Source organism: Sciurus carolinensis, chromosome 11, assembly GCF_902686445.1.
Source record: "Sciurus carolinensis chromosome 11, mSciCar1.2, whole genome shotgun sequence".
Taxonomy (NCBI): domain Eukaryota; kingdom Metazoa; phylum Chordata; class Mammalia; order Rodentia; family Sciuridae; genus Sciurus; species Sciurus carolinensis.
Window position 1 is genome coordinate 85,285,739 of NC_062223.1, and position 21,333 is coordinate 85,307,071.

Here is a 21,333-nt window from a genome sequence, read left to right on the forward strand (position 1 = left end):
ATTGGGTAAGTCACTTTAATTCATTAGAGCTGAGTGGAGGAGGGGTTAGAGTGATGAAGTGAGGACAATATTATGATGTTCTTCCACGTGTTATTCCTTCTCATGAAGTAAGCCTTCCATCTCAATATTTTAACATGTTTTAAATTGTAGCCAACCAATAATTTATTGTTTAATCTCCACTAAGACTAATAAGTTCTATGAGAATTAAACATGTTTACCTCTGTGTATATGGGACTTCACATTGTTTGGCACACTGCAGGTAGTCATAAGGATTAAGTGAATAAATGCACTGTGGTTTATTACAGTGGACTTTAGCCTACATGGTCTTTATTAATATAATAGAAATTTATAATGTGCTTAGATAAGAGAATTTGGAGATAATGAATCAGAATGTAACAGGATAATGTTAAATCATAGAGTTTTGTTTTGAAAACAACTCAGCAGTTAGATCTTTGAAGAAAATCCTCTGATTCTCACTCACTGAACATGTGGATGAGTCTCTTTACTTTTCTATATTTTTCCTAGCTAAAAATAAGGGCAGGGTTATTTTGAATAACTGACTGACTTATTATCAAACTTTTAAAGCTGTGAAGGCATTATGAAACATTCTGAAGTGTTCAGCATTTTCTGACTGTGGCTTCTTGATGTGGATAGAAGTAAAGAACTAAGATGAAAATAACAGTTTGTAATTTTTAAAAAAATTACATATATACTGTCAATAGACACTAATATAAGAGAAAAATATAGGGTCCCCAAATAGCAAGAAAATATAAACCTGAATTTCTATATAAGCTTCTTAAGAGTAAGTTCTATATATACTGAGACATTTGAATTTAAATGAATTATTAAGTTTTTGTCTTACATAATAAGTTTAAGATGGTTTGAAATTGTTTTGAATTAAAAAGCAGGGATAAATTGGTTTTTATATGAAAAATTTAAAAAAGTTAAGTGTAATGATCAGAATAACTCCACAGATTTTATACTAGTGGTTAGACAAGCACACATTTTAAAAATTATTGTTTACTTTTATTATAAAAAGAAAATAATCTCCAGCTATATAGTGAGTTACTTTCAAAACCCAAACCACTTTGTTATAATAATCTTTTATTTTACATAAAAAATTAACTGCAGTAGTTATCAGGAGAGTTAAGTTCAGTAAGCATGTAGGCTAAGTTATAGCTTTCAAATTTGCAGGACATACCAACAAAATTCTATGTGATTTACAAAATTCTTCAAGCAAATACAAGAAAACTTTAGTTCAGTTTCTATGAACTATCAAAAGGATAAGGACAAAGTGCCCTTCCATCTCAAATAAATCAGGTTTTGGATGATAGCTTTTCAACCCAATAAAATACGAACATACAAAATAAAGATAAAATACTTCTCTTTAGTCCATTTATACTTTGAATAATCTTGTAATAAGTTTCTGCTGCAACTGAAAATGTTCAAAGAAACTCTGTCCTGGTGTAGTGTTCTACAAAGTCAACAGCAGCAATAGTAGATCATCAGTAGTACTTCCAGAATCTATAAAATCCCAATGCTATTGCCAGACAAGTGAACACTGAGGCTGTTAAAAAAAAGAAACTATATTACAAGTCAAATATTTGTTATTTTGCAGTGATTAAAAGAATAATGTTATCATTAATTTAAATGAAGAGCAAAAACAATTTTGTGCTCTTGTTTTTCATTCCTTAGAAAATTAAGCTAAAGATATTCTTAAACACAGTATTAATGCCAATTATTTTTATTTTTATTTTTGGTACTGGGGATTGAACCCAGTGGCATTTAACCACTAAGCCACATCCCCAGCCCTTTTTCATATTTTATTCAGAGGCTGGGATTATAGGTGTGCACCCCTGTGCCCGGCAATGCATTATTTTTAAAAGCTTCTTATATTTTAAGACAGAATAAAGATGAAAATAATTTAAAAGTGTAGATGACATGTCAGAATCTAAAAACAGTATTTACAGTCATTAACAATGGCATTACAAATGAGTACTTTAAAGAATTATAAACTCTAATTTCATTTTTTGATAATTAAAACCTCTTTCTTATTATATTAAAAATTATGTAGTTTAGGTTAATAGTACATTCAGAATATCTATGAGGAAAAAAAATTGTGTGTGGTGCTGGGGAGAACCAAGGGCCTTGCGCATGCTAGGCAAGTGTTCTACTACCGAGTTACATCTCCAGTCGGAGTAGAAAATTTGAATTGCCTTTTCGATACATTTTAAGATAATTTCTCAGCTGGGCACAGTGGCCTGTAGTCCCAACTACATAGAAGACTGAGCCCAGGACTTTGAGGCATCCTAGGTAATAGAGAACCCATCTCTTTTTAAAAAAGAAAAAATTCTCTCATAATTATGAAAAAATGAAATTTTATTGAAAACCCTTACCAAAAAAAAAAAAAAAAAGAGGTTGACGGCAGAAAGAGGATAAGGCTTTTTGGCTAATATACCACGTGCTTCCCCCCCACTTTATTTGTGGTGCCGGGAACTGAACCCAGGGTCTTGTGCATGCTAGGCAAATGCTCTACCACTGAGTTACATCCTCAGATCACATAACAACTACTCTTTACATCATACTGGAGAGAAAACATTTTGGAGAAGTTAAGGATGTGGCTTAGTGGGTAGGGCTCTTGCCTAGCATGCATGAGGGCCTGGGTTTGAACCCAGCACCTCAAAAAAAAAAAAAAAAAAAAAATTCAGATTTGAGTGAAGCTCTTAGGGATTTTCTAATTTCCACTTTAAAAGGCCATGAAAGCATCTTTAAATGGAGACTCTGAGACAAAGGCAAACTTTTATGGTAAGAAATTAACTATGTAAAGCTATTCTAATTATAATGTATAAATCTAATTTACACTGTCTCATTTATTCTACTACTTACTGAAAAGTAGTGGTAAGATCAGTTCCTCAATTTTATGAAATGATATTAGGCCTACGATACATAGGAAAGCTGAACATCTGAGAAGAAAGAATAACATCAAGAATATCTTGTCTTATTGCCACTGGGCAATTATACATTATCCTATTTGATCCTGCTACTATTTACCATGTGTCAGGTACTGTGCTAAGCAATTATAGACATTACTTATTTAGTCATATTTAAAATCCTGTGAGATTGGTGGTATTATCCCTGTTGTTTAGATGTGGCAACAAGCTCAAAGTTACATGACTAGCAAATGGTGAAGCCAGGGTTCAAGTACAGGTATACCTGACTCCAAAGTTGTTTTTTTTTTTTTTTTGAAAGCTCTTCATTTAGCCTTATTTATACATTTTTTTTTGAGCTACATGTGCTATCTAGGTGATTTTTATTTCTTGCTAATTTGAGAGCTGATAAATTTATTGTGAGGAGGAAGGAATTTCATTCCTTTATTAGAATATACAAGTGTTTCTACATTTAGTTTCTCTTCATTTCTTGTTCCTGTTATTTTAGCTTTCATTTCTTCTTGTTTCTATGCTAATAATCATGGAGACATCCCAAATTACTTTTAAATTTGCTGTTTATCTTCTATGGCCTAAGGAGACAACCTACATATACGTAAAATGCTTAGGTAAGCCATGTGCTTGGTAATTTCAAGTATCCCACAAATGTTAGCTTTATACTTTGATTTATCTGCCCAGAACAGAATCTTTTACAGTAACACAGATTAAATGGAACTACCATTACCTTATAGCTGTTGCTTCCTTGGCAATAGTATCTGGGCCAAAGGGAACTGCAGTCCCAAGAGGGGCCATTCCATTCTTGGAATTTTCTGAATTGGAACTAAGGAAGGGGAGTAATCTACCTTGGTTGGTGAGAATGAATGATATGAGTCTAGAAGCTACTGGTGGTAATGTTTGCAATTCATGAAGAAAGTATGAGAAAATGAGGTAGACATTCAGAGACAGTATAGAGTAAATTCTGTTACCAGTTATCCTTCTGGTTAGGATATGCCTCTGACTTTCCATAATTTGAAAATAAGCCTAAGCTAGTTCAAGTTGGATATATAATACTTAAAAGACTACTGACTGATATAAGTTGGGATACCAATTAAACCAAACTGATTAAGACATATTGATAAGGATATCTTCTTCAAGGAAAATGCAAGATATTTAATGCTGGGATTTTGACAGCTGAACTAGGACTTTTTATTCCCCCTTTCCCCATTCATGACTGAATTCAATATGTGAATCTCAGATAAATTGGGTCTTACTGTCTTACAGGCAATATCTCAGGTATTCTAGAACCAACAGATTCACTCAGGACATTAACTTCCTACTTGTTTAAAGTATGGAATTTTTAGCTTCCTAAAAGGATTACCATTAACAACACATAGTAATAGCACATATTTGTAGATGGATAAGGAAGGAGAAAAATTCCTCAGTATTGTTGGCTCTAAGCCCTCAGTAAAAAACAGAAAGGAGGATGACTTAGAAAAGTCTTTCTAAATGACTAACATTAATTTCTTTTGTTACTGCCACTAAGTCTATTTGATTCTGCTTTGTATATCTCCACTTCTGAATGAAACTTTTTGGAGACCATTACCATCTTATTTTATTTTAAACTAAGATTGTAGGTAAACCTCAAGTCCTTCCTGACCTTTGTTACTTTGGGATCAATCTTGAAAGAGGAAATGCATACTCCAAACTGGGCTGTTTTGAAGGTCTTTAGGTCCAGAGACGTTAGTAGAGTTTATTTTAGTTGGTTTGTTTTAGCCTTAGAATAGTTTCTTCAAATAAATCTTGAAGCAGAAACCCAATGTTTTAAAGAGATAAAAGCTGAACCATTTTAACTGAAGAAAGGAAGGGTTATGTGCATCAGCTAGGGCTTGGACTCATTCTTCACCCCTCCTAACATCCCAACACCAGTGGTGGTCATCCAGAAAACCACTAATAGTATAATTCAGGATTTTATTCTGGATGGAAATTCATTAATACAAAAATTTAAAATATGTATCTTTTTGACCCCAAATTTTAAATGGGCACGACAGCTTGTTACATAGGAGCACACTAGCAAGTGTACAAAGATGGGTATTATGTGTATTTATTCAAATACACATATTTATTCAAACATACAGACATATGGTTATTCAGTGTAATACTATTCCTAATAATGAAAAATTGGGAGGAAAACACCTGTTAACAGAGGATTAGATAAATTATAGCATTTTTAGACAATGGAATTCTATGCGTTCTAATAAGACATCTAGGTATGTTCTGAAGTTGAAAAATAAGACATCTGATTACATTTAAAGAGTACAGTTGACTGTAATATATAATCTAATTGTTTTTTAAAGGTATATATTTATATACAGAAGAAAAGATACATGCTATTAATAGTAAATATACATCAATAGGAGACTTGTAAATATACAATAGGAGATTTGTAAAAAGAAAGATAAAGGACAAATACCACTTGACTAGTGTATTCTTCCTAATTTATTAGGGCTGTACAACTGTCATGTCAGATGGTAATTAAGGAGCTTAGTACATGACAAATAAAATCTAATTTTGGGGTACTGTCTGGGCTCAGGCAGTTGACTGAAGATAAGAAGTTACTTCCAACTCTCCACTACCCTTTGCCTGGTATGGTTTTTAATGGCCTACATCTACTTTGGTGATCTTTTTTTCTAATCCCACTCAAATCCTTCAGGAAGAATATAAGCAATAAAAGAAAAATTTCATTGTATCCTTATATCATTTTATCCTTGGGTTTATACACTTCTTTGCTATCTATATGCTTTGTCCCATTAGTAAGTTGCAGAGTTGCCTGGTGAACTTACACTTTGGGACTGGAACATTCTTCAGGCATTATAGGGGCCCAAGCACTAAAAGCATCATTATAGTTTCTCCTTTTCTTCTGTATCTACACAGTTACCTTGAGAGGTAGGAAACAACAGGTCCAAAAATTGAGTGACAGTATTCCTTTTCTGGCAGTCTTACCTGCAAGATAACGAACTGTCTCAAGTTTATTAGACTCCATCAGTGTTTTTAAGGAAGCAATTTCAGTGTCAATTTTATTACTGGTTTCTGAAATAACACTTTTGGTTTGAGTATCCTGTAGTAAATAAAAATAAATAAGAGAACTAAATTTTGTCCCACAGTATTATGCACAAATATTCACATTAGAAATATTTAGGTGTTAATTGTGCATTATAAACGTTTTCATTGGGGAAACACAGTAAAAGCATAGTGATATTTAAAAAAATTAAATGAACACAAAGGAACAAATCATATTCCCCCAATTTTCACATTGGAGATAATTTCTTAGGATTATCACATGTTGGGCATATTCTAAAAACCTCAAATAAGACACCTGAGACTTAAATATATAAGATGATAAAATGAGAAGCAAAAATTTTAATATCAGAACTATCACTTTATTTATAAAGTCCTTAGGATGTTATAATTAAAATTTTAAATATACTCTGCAAAAAAAAAAAAAAATCCCAATATATAATATGAATTGGGACCAATATAAAAGGGGCTGGCAGATACATCTAATGGTGAATATACAGGGGTCAGAGCTCAGAAATAAGTTGTGAGACAATTTGCTTAATTCCTTATCTGTTTTCTCTGGCCAAGAAGTAAGAAAATAGGATTCTTGAAAGAATAAATGTGGCCTTCCCTTCTATAAATTTTAAGCATAGTAATGTGTTTTCCATATTGGAAAGCCAAATGACTTCTAACCTTTTAAAAATTTGTTCTAATTAGTTATACATGACAGTAAGAATGCACTTGACACATCATACATATGTGGAATATAATTTCTCATTCTTCTGGTTGTACATGTAGAATCATACTGGTCATGTAGTCATATATGTAATATAGGGTAATTAATGATGTCAGATGGCTTCTAAGTTTTAAGAAAAAGACTAGGCTGAGTCAAAAAGCACCCCGGGTTTACTCAAGCCAGAGATTAAATCATGATTACATTTAAGGATTACTGAGAAGGTAAGCAGTAGATTTAAATACAGGGTTTAGAATCCAGGTTCTTATCCCAGCTCCACCATTCATTAGCTATGTGACCTTAACTTTTCTGTGCCTCATCTTCCAAACTGGTAAAGTGGAAATAATAGTACCTACTTTCCACAGGCTGATATGAAGATTAAATAAATTAACAGAAGTAAAGCATGTAAAATAGTATCTGGCAACAAATACTCACTAGTTTTCAACAAAATTTTAACATAAGTATTTATTTAAACCAAGGCACTTAACACCAATAGCATATCTATCTTTTAAGACACAGTTACTGTCTCTGCAAAAATAATTTAGTGAAAAGTATTCTATACAGAAAGTTTGATTCTTAATGCAAGGTCACAGCTCATGTACAACCATTTACCTGGGGGAAGCCTCCCACAAAGTGCTGGCTAACTACAAGAGCTATCACAAAATCATGGATTCTATAGGGCTAGCTTTTTAAAGTCCAAACTTATAAACTGATACACATAAAGGCTAAGAAATATATAAAGGAGAAAGTTCTATACACTCCCTTACCTTTCTGGTAAATTCTGTGGTTGTTTCCATAAGTTGCTTTTCTTGATCTGTAAACTAAAGGATATGAAGTGGCAGGAGATTAAAAAAAAAAAAAGACTAAAAAGAATTAAAAAGAATAAGTAACCAAGAAACTACATTTACAAGCTCATTACCATATCTGTTACCCTGCTCCTTTCTAGGTTGATGTCCAATTTATTATCCGCTCTGATTCTACTGGTTTCATTCTTTAAGGAAAGAAAATGTTTTAAAAAATGATATCGTAATCAATATTTATTCTGAAATTAAAAGTGGGAAAAATTTCACTTACCATTAGTTGTTGTTTAACCTGGTCTAATTCACTTTTCATTTTCTAGGTAAGAAAGACCATAAACAAGTAGCATGAAACCAAACCCCATATTGATTCATTTAAAAAAAAATCTGAGACTCTAGCAAAATTTGGACATCTATCTATATACACTCATACATACATATCTATTTATATAAAATATAAAATATGCTAGTGAACAACAACAAATTTTTGATTATAGGAACATACTTGTAAGTGAAAAGATAGTACAGAATGAAATAAAATGGAAAATGGGGTCTGGGGTTGTGGCTCGGTGGTAGAGCGCTCGCCTAGCACGCGTGAGGCACTGAGTTTGACCCTTGGCACCACATAAAGATAAAGGTATTGTGTCCACCTACAACTAAAAAATATACATTTAAAAAAACTGGAAAACACCATATTACTTTCAGCTTTGAGTACATTATTATGATGAGCTACACTAGAAATTGTATATAGTATGAAAGCTCAAAGACTTTCTCTTTTATGTGAGTTTTATGTACATAAAATGGAATTCTTATTCTTCAGTATGTAAGAAACTGATTTACACATAAAGATTAGACATAATAAAACAGTGTATTTTTAATCTAAATACTTGTTTAAGGATCACATAAATTTATTTGGTCTTATTTACCAAGCAGCATACTAATGAGAGCAGTTATTTGTATCAATAATAAATTAAAACTTATATCACCTCATTCTCTGCTCTCAGATTTGCAAATTCACTTTTCTCTAGGATGACCATATCTTTCCTGATGGAATCCAAATGAGCCATTAGCTGTTGTACTGTTATTTCCTAGAAAACAAAATAAAAAAAAAATAACCTAGTGATCTAGGAATGCCGTTGTTTTATTTATGAATTGTTTTCATGAAATTTAAAGTAACATGCTACATGGTATTATGTTGTTTGGTTAAGTTAAAAAAAGAACAACATGAAACCTACATATCTGAAATGCCAAAATAAAAATGAAGAGGTTCAAGAAGAAAAATGTATTTTCCAGTGAAGAGAATTAAATGTTTAGGTCTTAATGAAATGAATCCCAATAAAATGCTTACTTAGCCTCTAAAAGTTCCTCAACAAATGCTTTGTTTTTGGAACACATATATGGAAAAGGTTTTATTACCTTTTATTTGATTGAGAGATTTTTTTATCATTGGAAAATACCAAGGTATTAAATAAGACTCAAGTCAGGTACTATAACAAGATACATGCATGTTTAGTTAAAATAACTGCTTTTTATCAGCACAACATTAATTTTGTTTAAATTCTCTCATATCTCTCCTATATTTGGCACTCTCAAGAATACGTGAAAGAAAAGGTGGCCCCTATCCAATATATTTATAAGCTTTTGCTTTGCTAAGGAGGGACATTTTTGTAGTAATGATTTAAGGCAGCTTTACAAAACACTTGTAATGGTTACCACTAAACTTAAAATTAGGTAGCTTACTGACTCATCACTTACTGCTCTTATTAAAAGATAATCAGATAATTGTATATAACCTTGTGAAGAACCACATGTAATGGGGTTTATAAATAAAACAAAAAGCTCAAACAAGAACAGGATCACTAATGTCATTTTTAAAGTTACAATTTGTGGTTGGGGTACCTGCTGGGGTTGCAGTCATCTGTTAATTGACATGGGAGAGAAAAACTTTTAAAGCTGATTTTACTTTTAGATGGCAGAAGCTATAAAATTTCAGATACAACTCAGTGTTCAAAGGGTCTAGAATGCACATCTCTAAAAACAACTTTCAAATGAGACACTTTCATAAAGCAAAGGTTCAGAGTGGGAATTTTGGAATTAGGCTATCTGAGTTTGAACCCAAATTCTGTCAGTTGTTGGCATATGGTTAGTATTCAGTAATTGTTAGCTATATATTATCAATGGCATAGTGATCTAATGGCTGAAATAGAATAGTCTGACTCTAGTATTTTTATGTAGAGGATGTTTTGACTTAAATATGAATTCTGTCACAATAAATGTTTTCAACTGTGTACAAAAATATATGATTCCTATGCCTTCCCCTAACTCTCATATATTGCTGGGGAGGGGGTTCCTTTTCTTTTACTCATTTCTGCTTGAATATTTATAAGAACTAGCTGAGAGGTCATTACAGATATGTCCTCAAGAGGCTGTTAGTCCTCTTTCCCCAAATACCATTATAAAGGAGTTCTATGACATTAAATATAACACATTTTAATTATTGTGAATACATATGGAAGAGCTGAAATGTAATTTCACATTTCTTATAGAGTTTGAACCTGAGAATAAGAGATTGTACTGTGGCTCTAATAGCTTCTTTTTACTTCTTTCTTTACATGCAGCTGTGACTCATATAGCACAGATGCCTGTCTTCAAAAACTAAGTCAGTCAGGTATTGTAGTGTACGCCTGTAATCCCAGTGGCTCAGAAGGCTGAAGCAAATTGAAAGCCAGCCTCAGTAACTTATTGAAACCCTAAGCAACTTAGCGAGATCTTGTCTCAAACAAAAAAATATAAAGGGCTAGGGATGTGGCTCAGTGGTTAAGCACTGAGTACAATCCCCAGTACCAAAAAACAAACAAACAAACATAAGAAACCCTAACACTCCTCCCCACAAAAAAAATTTAAATGGAAAGATACAATCCATTATTAAGGGATCAAACTTATTAAAGGTATGACCTTTATAATTTTTGTGAAGTCATTAGAGATTGAACTGTTAGTTTGGACCTTTCTGAAGTGATCAAGTAGGTAGCTTGTTTGCCTGATAGTTCTGAGCCTTAGCTCTGTCCTTCATATCATCTTTGCGCCTTATTTTACACTAAGGGTCAACAATGACATTAAGTTCAAGGATGGAATGGGATTTTAACTTCACACGCTAATAATTTTAAAAAGCCAGAAGTTTAATAATAACATTCCTATATCTAATCCTATATTTTATATATAGTATTTACATGGTCCTGGAAGCATGATGATTCTTCAAATTATAGTTTTAATTCCCTGTTTATATTACAGGCAAGTTTAAAAGTTTAAGAGTAAATTATTTAAAACGTCAGTAGTTCCATATAGCTCTTTTAGGACACATTAGGCATTAATTATTGGCTTATTCTTTAGTGAATCTACTAGTCTGTTATGAACCTGAAAAATTAAGCTAAAATGATGCAAACATCATCACGGAGATTAATGTCTTAGTTTCAACTGTAGGGACATTCCTCAAGCTTATCTGACAGCAGTCACTGACACCATGGTCTAAGTAAGCCAAACAGTCTGAACAGAGAAACTGAGGTAATGGTAAAGACTCGCCATGGAATAAAGGTCTTTGCAGCTGTTGAGGCTGAGTTTGAAGGCCTCATTCTGTCATGCATCCCAGAAAGCTGTGATGTGAGCTCGCCTGCACTGCCTTGCCTCATGCTGTGTGCAGGAGCTTGCCATTTCCGAGTCCTTTGTCTCAGACCTGTTGCTGGACAGAATTACTTAGGCATATTTGGTTTGTTTACACTACCTCGACCCTCGACATATAGTTCACCTATAGGCTGACTCTGTTATATTTTAACAAGCATGTTAACGTATTTGGATAATATGCCTATATATGTCCTGTGCAACCCTAAATAAAACAGATCCATGCCTTCAGAGCTCAATCTCCGATGCCTGAGTAAGCGTGCTGGGTAAGGCTAGGTAGGGTAGGCATAGTTTGTCCTCACCCTCAGCGAACCCCATCTCTGAACATCTATATTCAATGTCTAATTAACTGGAGATTATAGTAAAAATCTTTAAAGAAATTTTATGTAATAGATTCTAATGTTATGTAAAAAAAAAAAAAAAAAAATCCTACTTTCTATGTCTGTTTTGAAATATTTACCTGAATGAGGAAGTCTAAATTTGAAAAATTAAAATTTAAAAATGTAAGTATCAGAAGAAAATGGATTTTTTTTTTTGTACTAGAGATTGAACCCAAGGGGTGCTTGGCCACTGAGCCATCCCCGGCCCCTTAAAAATGTTTCTTGTTTTTTACTCTGAAACAGGGTCTCACTAAGTTGCTTAGGGCTTCATTAGTTGCTGAGGCAGGCACTGAACTTGTGATCCTCCTGCCTCAGCCTCCCAAGCTGTGGGAATTACAGGCATGTACCACCACACCTGGCAGAAAACAGATTCTTAAACAGTTAATTATTTCCTGATAGACATTAATCATTATTCCAATGAAGCTCATTTATGAAAAGCATCTAATACTGTGCTCCTTACGTTTTAAGTTCTTACTAAATAGTATTAGTTGACTTTAAGTATCTGTATATCCAGACTTCTTAGCCAGGCAATTTATGAAGTCTTTCCCAGTCATGTTAGTTTAATCCTTTCTAGCTCTCTGTCTGTAAAAATGAACTTAGAACATATACAAGACTTGAGTAAAATATCACATAGAAAAGTTAGCTCTTCTGTGGTAGGCTTTGCAGGGGAAAAACTTTCAATAACAATTTGCTACCATCTCATGATTCAAATAATTATCTCACACAATGGGAAGATATGACAATATTTCATTCTTTGTATTATGCCATAATCTTGTTAGGACTGTTCTAACTCTACAGCCTCTCTAGATACTGACTTTACTAAAGGTCTTTCTTTCCTTCCCTTCAATTCTTTCCCTTCCCTTCCCTTCCCTTCCTCTTTTCTTTCTTCCTTTATTGAAAAAGATCATCTAATGAAACTGTCAGTGATAAAAATGAATGTATTACCTGTTGAGCTTGAGTGACCATCTCTTTATAGATAGTATCCAGGCTGACATTTGATAAAGTGGTTAATGCTGATACAATTGTTTCTGCTTGTGCTTTGTCAAATCCTGTAGGCAGCAAACAAGTACATTTTTTTAAATGTAGGCATCCTTATCAGAACAGACCACTAGAATAACCTTCCTCAACATTTGTTATATTCTTTTAAAAAATAGTTAGAATTAAAAGCTTGATAATGCTAAATAACTCTCTAAAAGTACTTTATATATAATTTACTATCCTATTATGCCTCCCGTGTCCTCAGCAACATTCGATATTATTAGTCTTTGTTTTCTCAGTAAATAAGTGGCATAAAAATGGTATTGCATTATTTTAATTTGTAGTTAAATTTGTATTTCCTTGGTTAGTAATGAGGTTAAGCACCTTTATATATATATTTTGGTTATTTAGATATTTTTCTGTGCTGCTTATTTAGTTTGACTTTGCCCATTTTCCTATAATTGCTTTACTTTTTCTTATTGATTCCTAAGAATTCTTATGTTCAGCTTTTTGTCTATCTGGAATTTCACTAAGGAAATCTAGTATATTTTTTCCAACGGCTAGTCATTTATTATATCTTATTTCTTAAATAGTTCTTTCTTTCCCTAATTTAGAATGTCTTCTTTATCATATACTAAATTCATATCCATGTGACTTTGAATACTATTGTATTAATCAACTTTTCTATTCCTGTGATATCACATATTAAATTGCCACTTTGATATCTGGAAATTTTTGTGCTTGTTCTTTTTTTGTGATTCTTGAACATTTGTACTTCTATTCAAACAGTGGTTATCAGCCTATAGTTTTTTCTTTTTTACTTAATTGGAATAATTTTGCACAAAATGATTACACAGTGCTTTTTTCATTAAATCTTAAGTATTTCCCATATCAGTAAATATTCTTCAAGCAATACCATTTTTAATGACTATAAAATATTCCATTGTATGAAATGTTGTAACTATTTAAATATTTACTTGTAACCATTCATAATAGTGATAAATCTTAACTGGAGATTCATAAATGCAATTAATTTTTTTCCTTCAAGAAGTACTCTTGTTTCTTACCATGAGTTTCCAAGTCCTGAACCAATGCATGGGTATCAAAAGTTAATTTCCGTTGTTCTAAAGGAGTTATGTCCACTGGCCTCCTGTCATATCCTTCCTTGATTGTGGTGGTCAAGAAATCTAAAAAGAGAAGACAAGTTTTCTCCCTTTTAATAGCAGATAGACATATTACACTTTGGCTTCTAAACCATTTCACCCACCTATTTAAATACAGTTCCAGCTCTTCTATTTAGGAGTTTTGTAACCTCACACAAGTTAATTGTACTCCTCCATGCCTTTCTTTTATCCAAGTTGATGGCATTTTTCTGTATATAGCAAACATTTGATAAAAAGTTTTTCTTTCAGTATTTAGAAATGTTTTATTAAGAGTTGGTCTAAGGGCTGGGGAGATAGCTCAGCTGGTAGAGTGCTTGCCTCACAAGCACAAGGCCCTGAGTTCGATCCCCAGTACCACAAAAAAAAAAAAAAAAAAAAAAAAAAAAAGAGTTGGTCTAAAATTGTAATATAATACATATCAAATGCTTTTGAGATCATTGCCTCAACTCTAATTACTAGAGAACAGAAACTGCCCAACTCTCTTTAAATCTTCAGAAATTTCTTACAGAGCTAAGGAAAATGTTTACACCTATATTCCTATTTAAAGTAGCTTTCCATATTCCTACTCCCCTATATATCCATAGTTTATTTCTTATACAGTTCTCAGCAATAACCTAATTATTGTTTTGTTTGCCTCCGAATCAGAATTTAAGTCTTTATTATGTTTTTAATTACTATATCTGCAGCACCTAGTGCTTTGGCACATAGTGGGATCATATTTTGTCATCAAATCAATGAACATGATTTAAAATCCTGAGTATTTTCTGATATCAACACAAGAGCCCTAGGAAATAGACATCATTTTTGAAATAACTGTGTGTCCTATTTCAATAAATTCCCAATTTTTAGCCTAGACAGAGTATTGTCCTTTTTAATGTACTGATTATGAATTTCATTGTAAGGTCTTTGCTTTTGGGGAGAAATCTACCCATATGCAATTTATATAATATTTTTATTTATTAAGAAAATAACTGCCTGTTAGTATAACACAAGATACTATACCAGATTCTTTGTATACTACCAAGTAAAGGTTATTCACATTTTAAGACTAAAAAAAACCCACAAACTAGGAAAAGGTAGAGTGGCTTGCCTAAGGTCACGGAGCTAATGACAGATTTAGGATTAGAACCTTTTTAAAAAATATATTTTTAGTTATAGATGGCCACAATGCTTTATTATTTTTTTTACATAGTGCTAAGGATCAAACCCAGTGCCTCATACATGCTAGGCAAGTGCTCAACCACTGAGCAACAACCCAGCCCCCAGACTTGGGTTCTTCTGGCTTCAAAGCTCATGTCCTTTCCATCACCCTATGTTGTCTCTCTTATTTATCCTAAGCCACTTAATATATTAGGTACTTAAAAGCACAGCTGCAACTTAAGGCACTACTTTTCTGCTAGTGTAGACCAAATGCGATTCCTTCTAGATATCTTCCTAGCCAACAAATACTTATTGAATTCCAGACCATGTTCTAGGCACAGGGGATAAAACAGTGAGCAAAATCAGGCGTACCTGATGTCCTCAATGATTTTCAGACTAGTAGGCAGAAAACAGATGTTAAACCTGAGCATCAACTCTATATTCAAATGATAAGATTCAGTACCTTATTCAGAATTCTATTTAACCAAAGAGATAAGGGGAAGCAGTTGTAAAGGTGGAACCATTTAAAAACACACACACATTACTATCACAGCATCAGCATTCTTTTTGGATGAGTGCTACATGGAAAGGGTAAGAAATATGCCTTTATGTGTCAGTGTCAGACTTAAAGTAGGAGGAAAAAAATTAATAGTTCCAATAACAATGGCATCAGGAGTGATGATTTGGTACCTTTAGTCTCCTATTCCTGATTAAAAGGTCATTCTTTTGTGTTGAGAAAAAAATCAGTAATAAATATTTTACTGTTCTCATACCTATTATGCAGTCCTTAAAACTCTCATTTTATGGTCTAGGAAAATTGAGGCTGAGAGCCAAGTGATTTGTCTCACATCTTATTGTTTCATAGACAGACAGATTAATATACTTCCTCTGACTTCAGTAAACATTGAATACCTCATGCAAAAATCAACTTCCTAAATTTGGGATAGAAAACACGCTTTAACACTGCCAGCAGATCTTTGCTGAGCACACAGCTCATCTCACGTCCACTATGCTTCCTTCATCCTCTGCTTTCAAGGGCTTTTAATTTCACAAAACGTGCCTTGTGTTTTTCCTTCTCCAGGACTTTGCTCAGTCCATTCAGAAAGCTTTCCTTTTCTTTGCGTACTTATATTTATCCTTCAGAGCTCTGCAGGAATGTCTCTTTCCTATCTGCACCAAACCCTAAACCTTTGTTATTTGATTCTTCCACACCTGTCTTGTGTATGTGTGTGTGTGTGTTTTACAGCGAGAAACAAAGTTTAAAGACTTAACCAGCTTACCATGCTACATCATGGACTGGAACTCTGGCCTATCTTGCACCAAGCTCCTGTTTGCTGGAAAAGGCCAGATTTTACTTTTGAAAAAACATGTAAAAAGGTGTCTCATTAAATCTAAGTTGCAAGTTTTATACTAATGTACTTAATTACTTTAGAGCTAAAACACTTCTGTGACATGACTGATTTTTTTTTTTTGGCAAGTACTCAGGCATCACAGCATATATTCTTACATCCTGATCTGTTGACATGTACTATGCTGGTTGCATCAAAATGATTAGGATTAGTAAAATAAGTAAGCAAACATAGAAATTCCTGGGCTCTATCCCTAGAGACTAACTCAGTAGTTCTAGGATAAGGCTTAAGAATCTGTAGTTTTTAAAAATATTTTTTAGTTGTAGATGGGCACGGTACCTTTATTATTTATTTATTTATTTAAAACTTTTTTTTTTTAGTTGTCAATGGACATTTATTTATTTATATGTGGTTCTGAGGACTGAACCTAGTGCCTCACACATGCTAGGCAAGCACTCTACCTCTAAGCTACAACCCCAGCCCCAAGAGAATCTGTATTTAAAAAAAAAAAAAAAAAGAAAACATCTCTAGTGTTTCTGATGTTTTGCTAAGTTTGGGAAGTAGTTATTAACAAGGAATACAAACTACTGGACATAAAACTTAAGACAAATCACATCACTTTCCTATGCCTTCACTCATTCATTTTTGAAAAGAAAATTGGACTTGATAACTAAGGTCCTCCCTTGGCTCTGAAGTCAAAGTTTTCAAATTCCGTGGCTATTGATATTATTAGGCAAATTTAAGCTACTTGTACACAAGCATTCAGTAAATATTTGTTCAGTGAAGATGGCAACAAATAATACACTCTTGTAAGGGGAAACTAAATTTCTCCAAGAACATTCACTCAAGTGGAAGAATATGTTGAAATATTAGCAATTACCTGTGGCAATGTATTTTCCAGTATGATATGTACTTCAAAGTTCATTCTCTAAAAATGTTTAGTTTTTTGCTTTCATTTGAATATTGATGTATCTCTCAAAAGTTTACAAAGATGAGATTTCTTAGGGTTCCAAAATTGCTACCATCACAATAGGTATATATATTCAACAACAAAGTATGTAAAGGAAAACCTCCTGAGTGATCCTGGCAGCTAAACAGTAAGCTTACAGATGAAGGATCAACAGAGTCTTGACTACAGCTGTCACTGCTGTAAAATGGAAAAAAAAAGAAAAAAAAAAAAAAAAAACTACAGTATGGAGGTGGGAGAGATGTGTTTGTGTACTGAATGTCTCAGTTCACCTAGTACCAAAGATTCAGGAAGGTGCACAGAGAATGCTAACGTTGGTACAAAGTGTCTACCTTAAAGAGTTCAAAAGTTGAAAATATTGGGAAAAAATCGCAACACAAAACCCTGAAAATATTTATCAAAGTCAAGTCAGATGTTCTTCAGGACATACTGCGAACAGGGATACCAGCTTGTTCTAAACTTGCTGGTGCCAGATTTTTTTTTGTTTGTTTGTTTGTTTTTTTAATGGCTACCATGTGATTGCACAGGACTGAATATGGTAGCGAGAATAAGGCCGACCTGGCCTGATTATGTGTGATGCAGTCTACCAAAAACTTAGGTTACAGACCAACAACTAAAGAGAATATTTCTCAACGGGTCCTAAAAGAAATCAGGGTTTTCCCAAGCACAATCACGTTTGACAGACCAACGAAATTCTGGCCTCATGTGACAGAAAAAAAGGGCTCAGAAAGAAGCCAAGTGGGAAACCCAGGCCTTCAGAAGCTTGCTTTCAGAAGAGAAGGCGGGCCTCTTCCCAGTACTGTATTTCGCGTCCCGGTCCCTCGTTGCCAGCCAGTGCAGCGGGTTGCCAGCGCCAGACGTGGCAGGAGGAAGGCGTGGCACCCTCGCCTCCCGCTCACCCGAGCAGGCGCCACCCACCGGAATCATCTCTCTAGACAGCACTTCGGGCAACGGCGGCACTATGCCTCATCTCACCTCTCCGCAGGGCCAGCGAGAAACGCCCGCGGGGAGCTGAAAACCAGTGGCCTCCGCTGCCTCCATCCCGCAGGAGCCGCCAAACCCAGCGACTCCTCATGTTCCGGAGATGTGCCATAGCCAGGAGGAAGCGGAAAGCGAGATGGAGCTCGCTTGGTCTTTCGGGAAAAGTAGTTCTGGCACCGCAAGGGTGCCGGGAAATGTAGTTTCCGGTCTCTCACACGCTTCGCGGGCTGGCGCTGTGATCTCGCGAAGAGTTTTTTTTTCCCCAGACGGACTCACAACGTTCAGATGGCCTGCTTTCCCCACCGCTCTTTCCCAACCTGTGTACGCCTTTACCACCCTAAGAAAATCCTAAGAACATTCTGGCGCCCGTTTTTTGACATCAAAATCCCACAGCAATCTCCCCAGTATGAGCGGCGGCCATTACGCTCCGCAGGATGGTGGCAGACGGGGCAACCTAACCGCACTGCAGCCTGGGAGCTGCGGTCCACCGGCCGCGGAGCGTTCTGGGGAATGCGGAGCGCACGCCACTATTGGGGAAACTTGGTAGTTCCACGCGCGAAGAGTTCTTGCTGCTTCACATCCTGCTGCTTCGCCCCCTGGTGCACTGGAGGACCAACTGTTTTAGTCGGTGTTTTCCCTCTTCAGGAAAACGGATTTCCTCCGCTTCTTTTGGTGGACATGATTTTCATTCTTTATGCGTCCCAGACCTCAGTTACTCTGGCCTTTGCGTTATATAATAAAATGCTGAAAACAATATGCAGTAACTGAATTCGGAGACTTTAATACAAATCCTAAAGTGGTTCACAATCATTAGGTATTTAGCGACTTAATTAGGTTTCCTACCTGTATACCTTCAAAACTTTGTGAGAGCTACTTAGCAAGTACCCTTCTAAGCACTGAGGCATACTAAAAGAACAAAACTTTAATTCCGCCAGTAAATGTTTTTAACAGACAATTCAAGGAGAGAGATATAAATAGTATAAATAACTCTCTTGAAAATTGGGGTATGTATATGGAGGGAGCAAAACAAGGATATGCTATTTTTACCTATCAGATATTTTTTAAAATGATGATTCTTAATGTGAGCAGATAATTATGAAATTAATATAATGTATATTATATGACATAATGATATATGAAACTGTAAAGTAATATCTAAGTTTTATGTCTAAGAAGGTACCCTAAGAAAATAATCACATCTGTAAGATATTTTAATATGATAAGTATTGTAATGTTATTTGCAGTCATAAAAAATTGGAAATAATTATTTAAAATGATTCAGTAACTCACAGAAATGTTGCAAGTTGAAATTTATGCAGTCGTTATTTTAAACTTAATGACCGTATAAATTTATTGTCTTAGAGATGGGAAAATTGATAGATTTATGACTTTCCCTGGTGTTACAGCCCTATAAACCCATTGCAAACTGAAAATAACATATCTAAAATGCATTTAATACAGCTTCTGACTTTGGATAGTTTGATTTATGACTTTGTGACTTGATGGTGTAGAGGGATATGCATTCAGTAAAAATGTGCTTCACACTTCAAATTTTGATCTTTTCCCCAGTCTTAACAACATTCTGTAGAATACCCTTGTAATGCTGGCCAGCTTCAACTCAGTCAGAAATTGACTCTGTGACAGTAGCGTCCCCCTCATTTAGCAGTTAATTTTAGTTCAGTGCTTCAAACATTGTTCAGGCCCTGTGTGCTTTCAGCTGTGTAGTTAATGGTGAGTACTTTCAATAAATTAGATGAGATATTCAACATTTTATTATAAAATAGGCTTTGTGTTAAATAATTTTGCCCAACTGACAGTTAATGTAAGGGTTCTAAGCACATTAATGTAGGAGAGACTAAACTAATATTCGTGGGTTAGGTGTATTAAATGCATTTTTGACATGATGTTTCCAATTTGTAATAGACTTCTCAAGATCATGGTAACTCCAGGAGTATCTCTATACATAACATACTGAGCATCATAGCTAAGCCTGGCCTACCTTAAACATGCTCAGAACATTTTCATTAGCCTAAAGTTGGGCAAAATCATCTGATACGAAGCCTATTTTATAAGGTGTTGACTATCTCATGTAACTATTGAACACTGTACTGAAAGTTTTATGGGTATACTTTTGCATCATTTTAAAGTTGAAAAATCATGTAACTTTAACGATTGGAAATGGGGACTGTATCTTTGATTATAATTTTGTTAAGTGATATGATTTCCTGCTTTGGAAGAGTCAAAGGTTAGTGGAAGATACAGACCAGTAAGTGAAACCACAATATTTTTACTTCTCTTAAATTATGTAATGGTTATAAAAAGTGGTCTCTTTATATATTAATATATATTGGTTCTTATTTATACTGCTGTGAAAATTTCTCTCAACACAAACAATATTGATTATCTGACCAAAGTTGGGCCAATCATGTTCCCTTTTGTGCATTTGGCAATTAGATTCAGGGATTCTCAATTATCTTCTGAAGCTGGCTGGAGCAATAACAAGTGAATTCAGGAGCTGGGTGTAATCATATTCTACCAAGTGGGCCAGAGATAAACAGTGAGGGATAAGCAGATGGAGGGAGAGTCCAGATGGTATTCAGCTAATAGATAGAGCTCCTCCCTGAGATCTTCATAATGTTCCTGTGTGTTTAAAAAATCTCCATTGTTGCTAATACTTGTATTGCTGAAGTTCTTAATTTATAAACATTTTCTTAAACATTAGTTAATATTTTCTACTGTTTATTGAGAGAAATAAAGGAGATAGTGCATATAAAATGCTTACACAGGACCTGGCACATATAAGCACCAAATAGTAATAATGTCTGACTTCATTTACTGTTGGGAGATAATTCTCCATGAGTCTCTTATGTTTCTGTAAGCAGAGGCCTCCTATGTCCTTTGTTATGGACTCTTTCAAAGGTACTTTGTATAATAAACAACCTTGGAAAATTTAGTGTCTCCCTCTGGAGCAAAAGGCCTCATGCTAACTATTAGAAAAGATTTAGGTTGCCCTAGCTCAGGGTTCCACTCTGCAATGCATCTCATTCCATGCTCAGGCCTGGGCCTCTCTGCATCCTTCCCATGGGACTCTGGGCCAAGGGGATCTGGCACAAATATGCTGGTGCTCATACTACTTGCTATGCTATTATTGGTAATTTCATCTTTTGTTTCTGGCCACAGAATCTTCCTGTCTTC

General features: G+C 34.5%; 1 protein-coding gene across 6 annotated transcripts; it reads right to left on the reverse strand.

Annotated features, from left to right (window-relative positions):
- Positions 1–1,000: 1,000 nt before the first annotated feature.
- Positions 1,001–18,544, reverse strand: Ccdc90b (coiled-coil domain containing 90B). Of its 6 annotated transcripts, none has more exons than XR_007103927.1 (9): positions 18,133–18,543; positions 13,606–13,725; positions 12,506–12,609; positions 8,495–8,596; positions 7,786–7,827; positions 7,631–7,702; positions 7,479–7,532; positions 5,765–5,924; positions 1,001–1,567 (listed from the first exon to the last, which is right to left on the reverse strand). XR_007103927.1 is itself a non-coding variant. In XM_047516945.1 (9 exons), exons 1-9 carry the CDS (start codon positions 18,248–18,250, stop codon positions 1,525–1,527), a joined length of 720 nt encoding a protein of 239 aa, XP_047372901.1. In that variant the 5' UTR covers positions 18,251–18,544; the 3' UTR covers positions 1,001–1,524. The 6 variants fall into 6 exon arrangements, 5 of the variants coding, with proteins under 5 accessions (XP_047372901.1, XP_047372898.1, XP_047372900.1 ...); XM_047516945.1 differs by having other exon boundaries at positions 5,860–5,924; positions 18,133–18,544; XM_047516942.1 differs by having other exon boundaries at positions 5,860–6,039; positions 18,133–18,537.
- Positions 18,545–21,333: the final 2,789 nt, after the last annotated feature.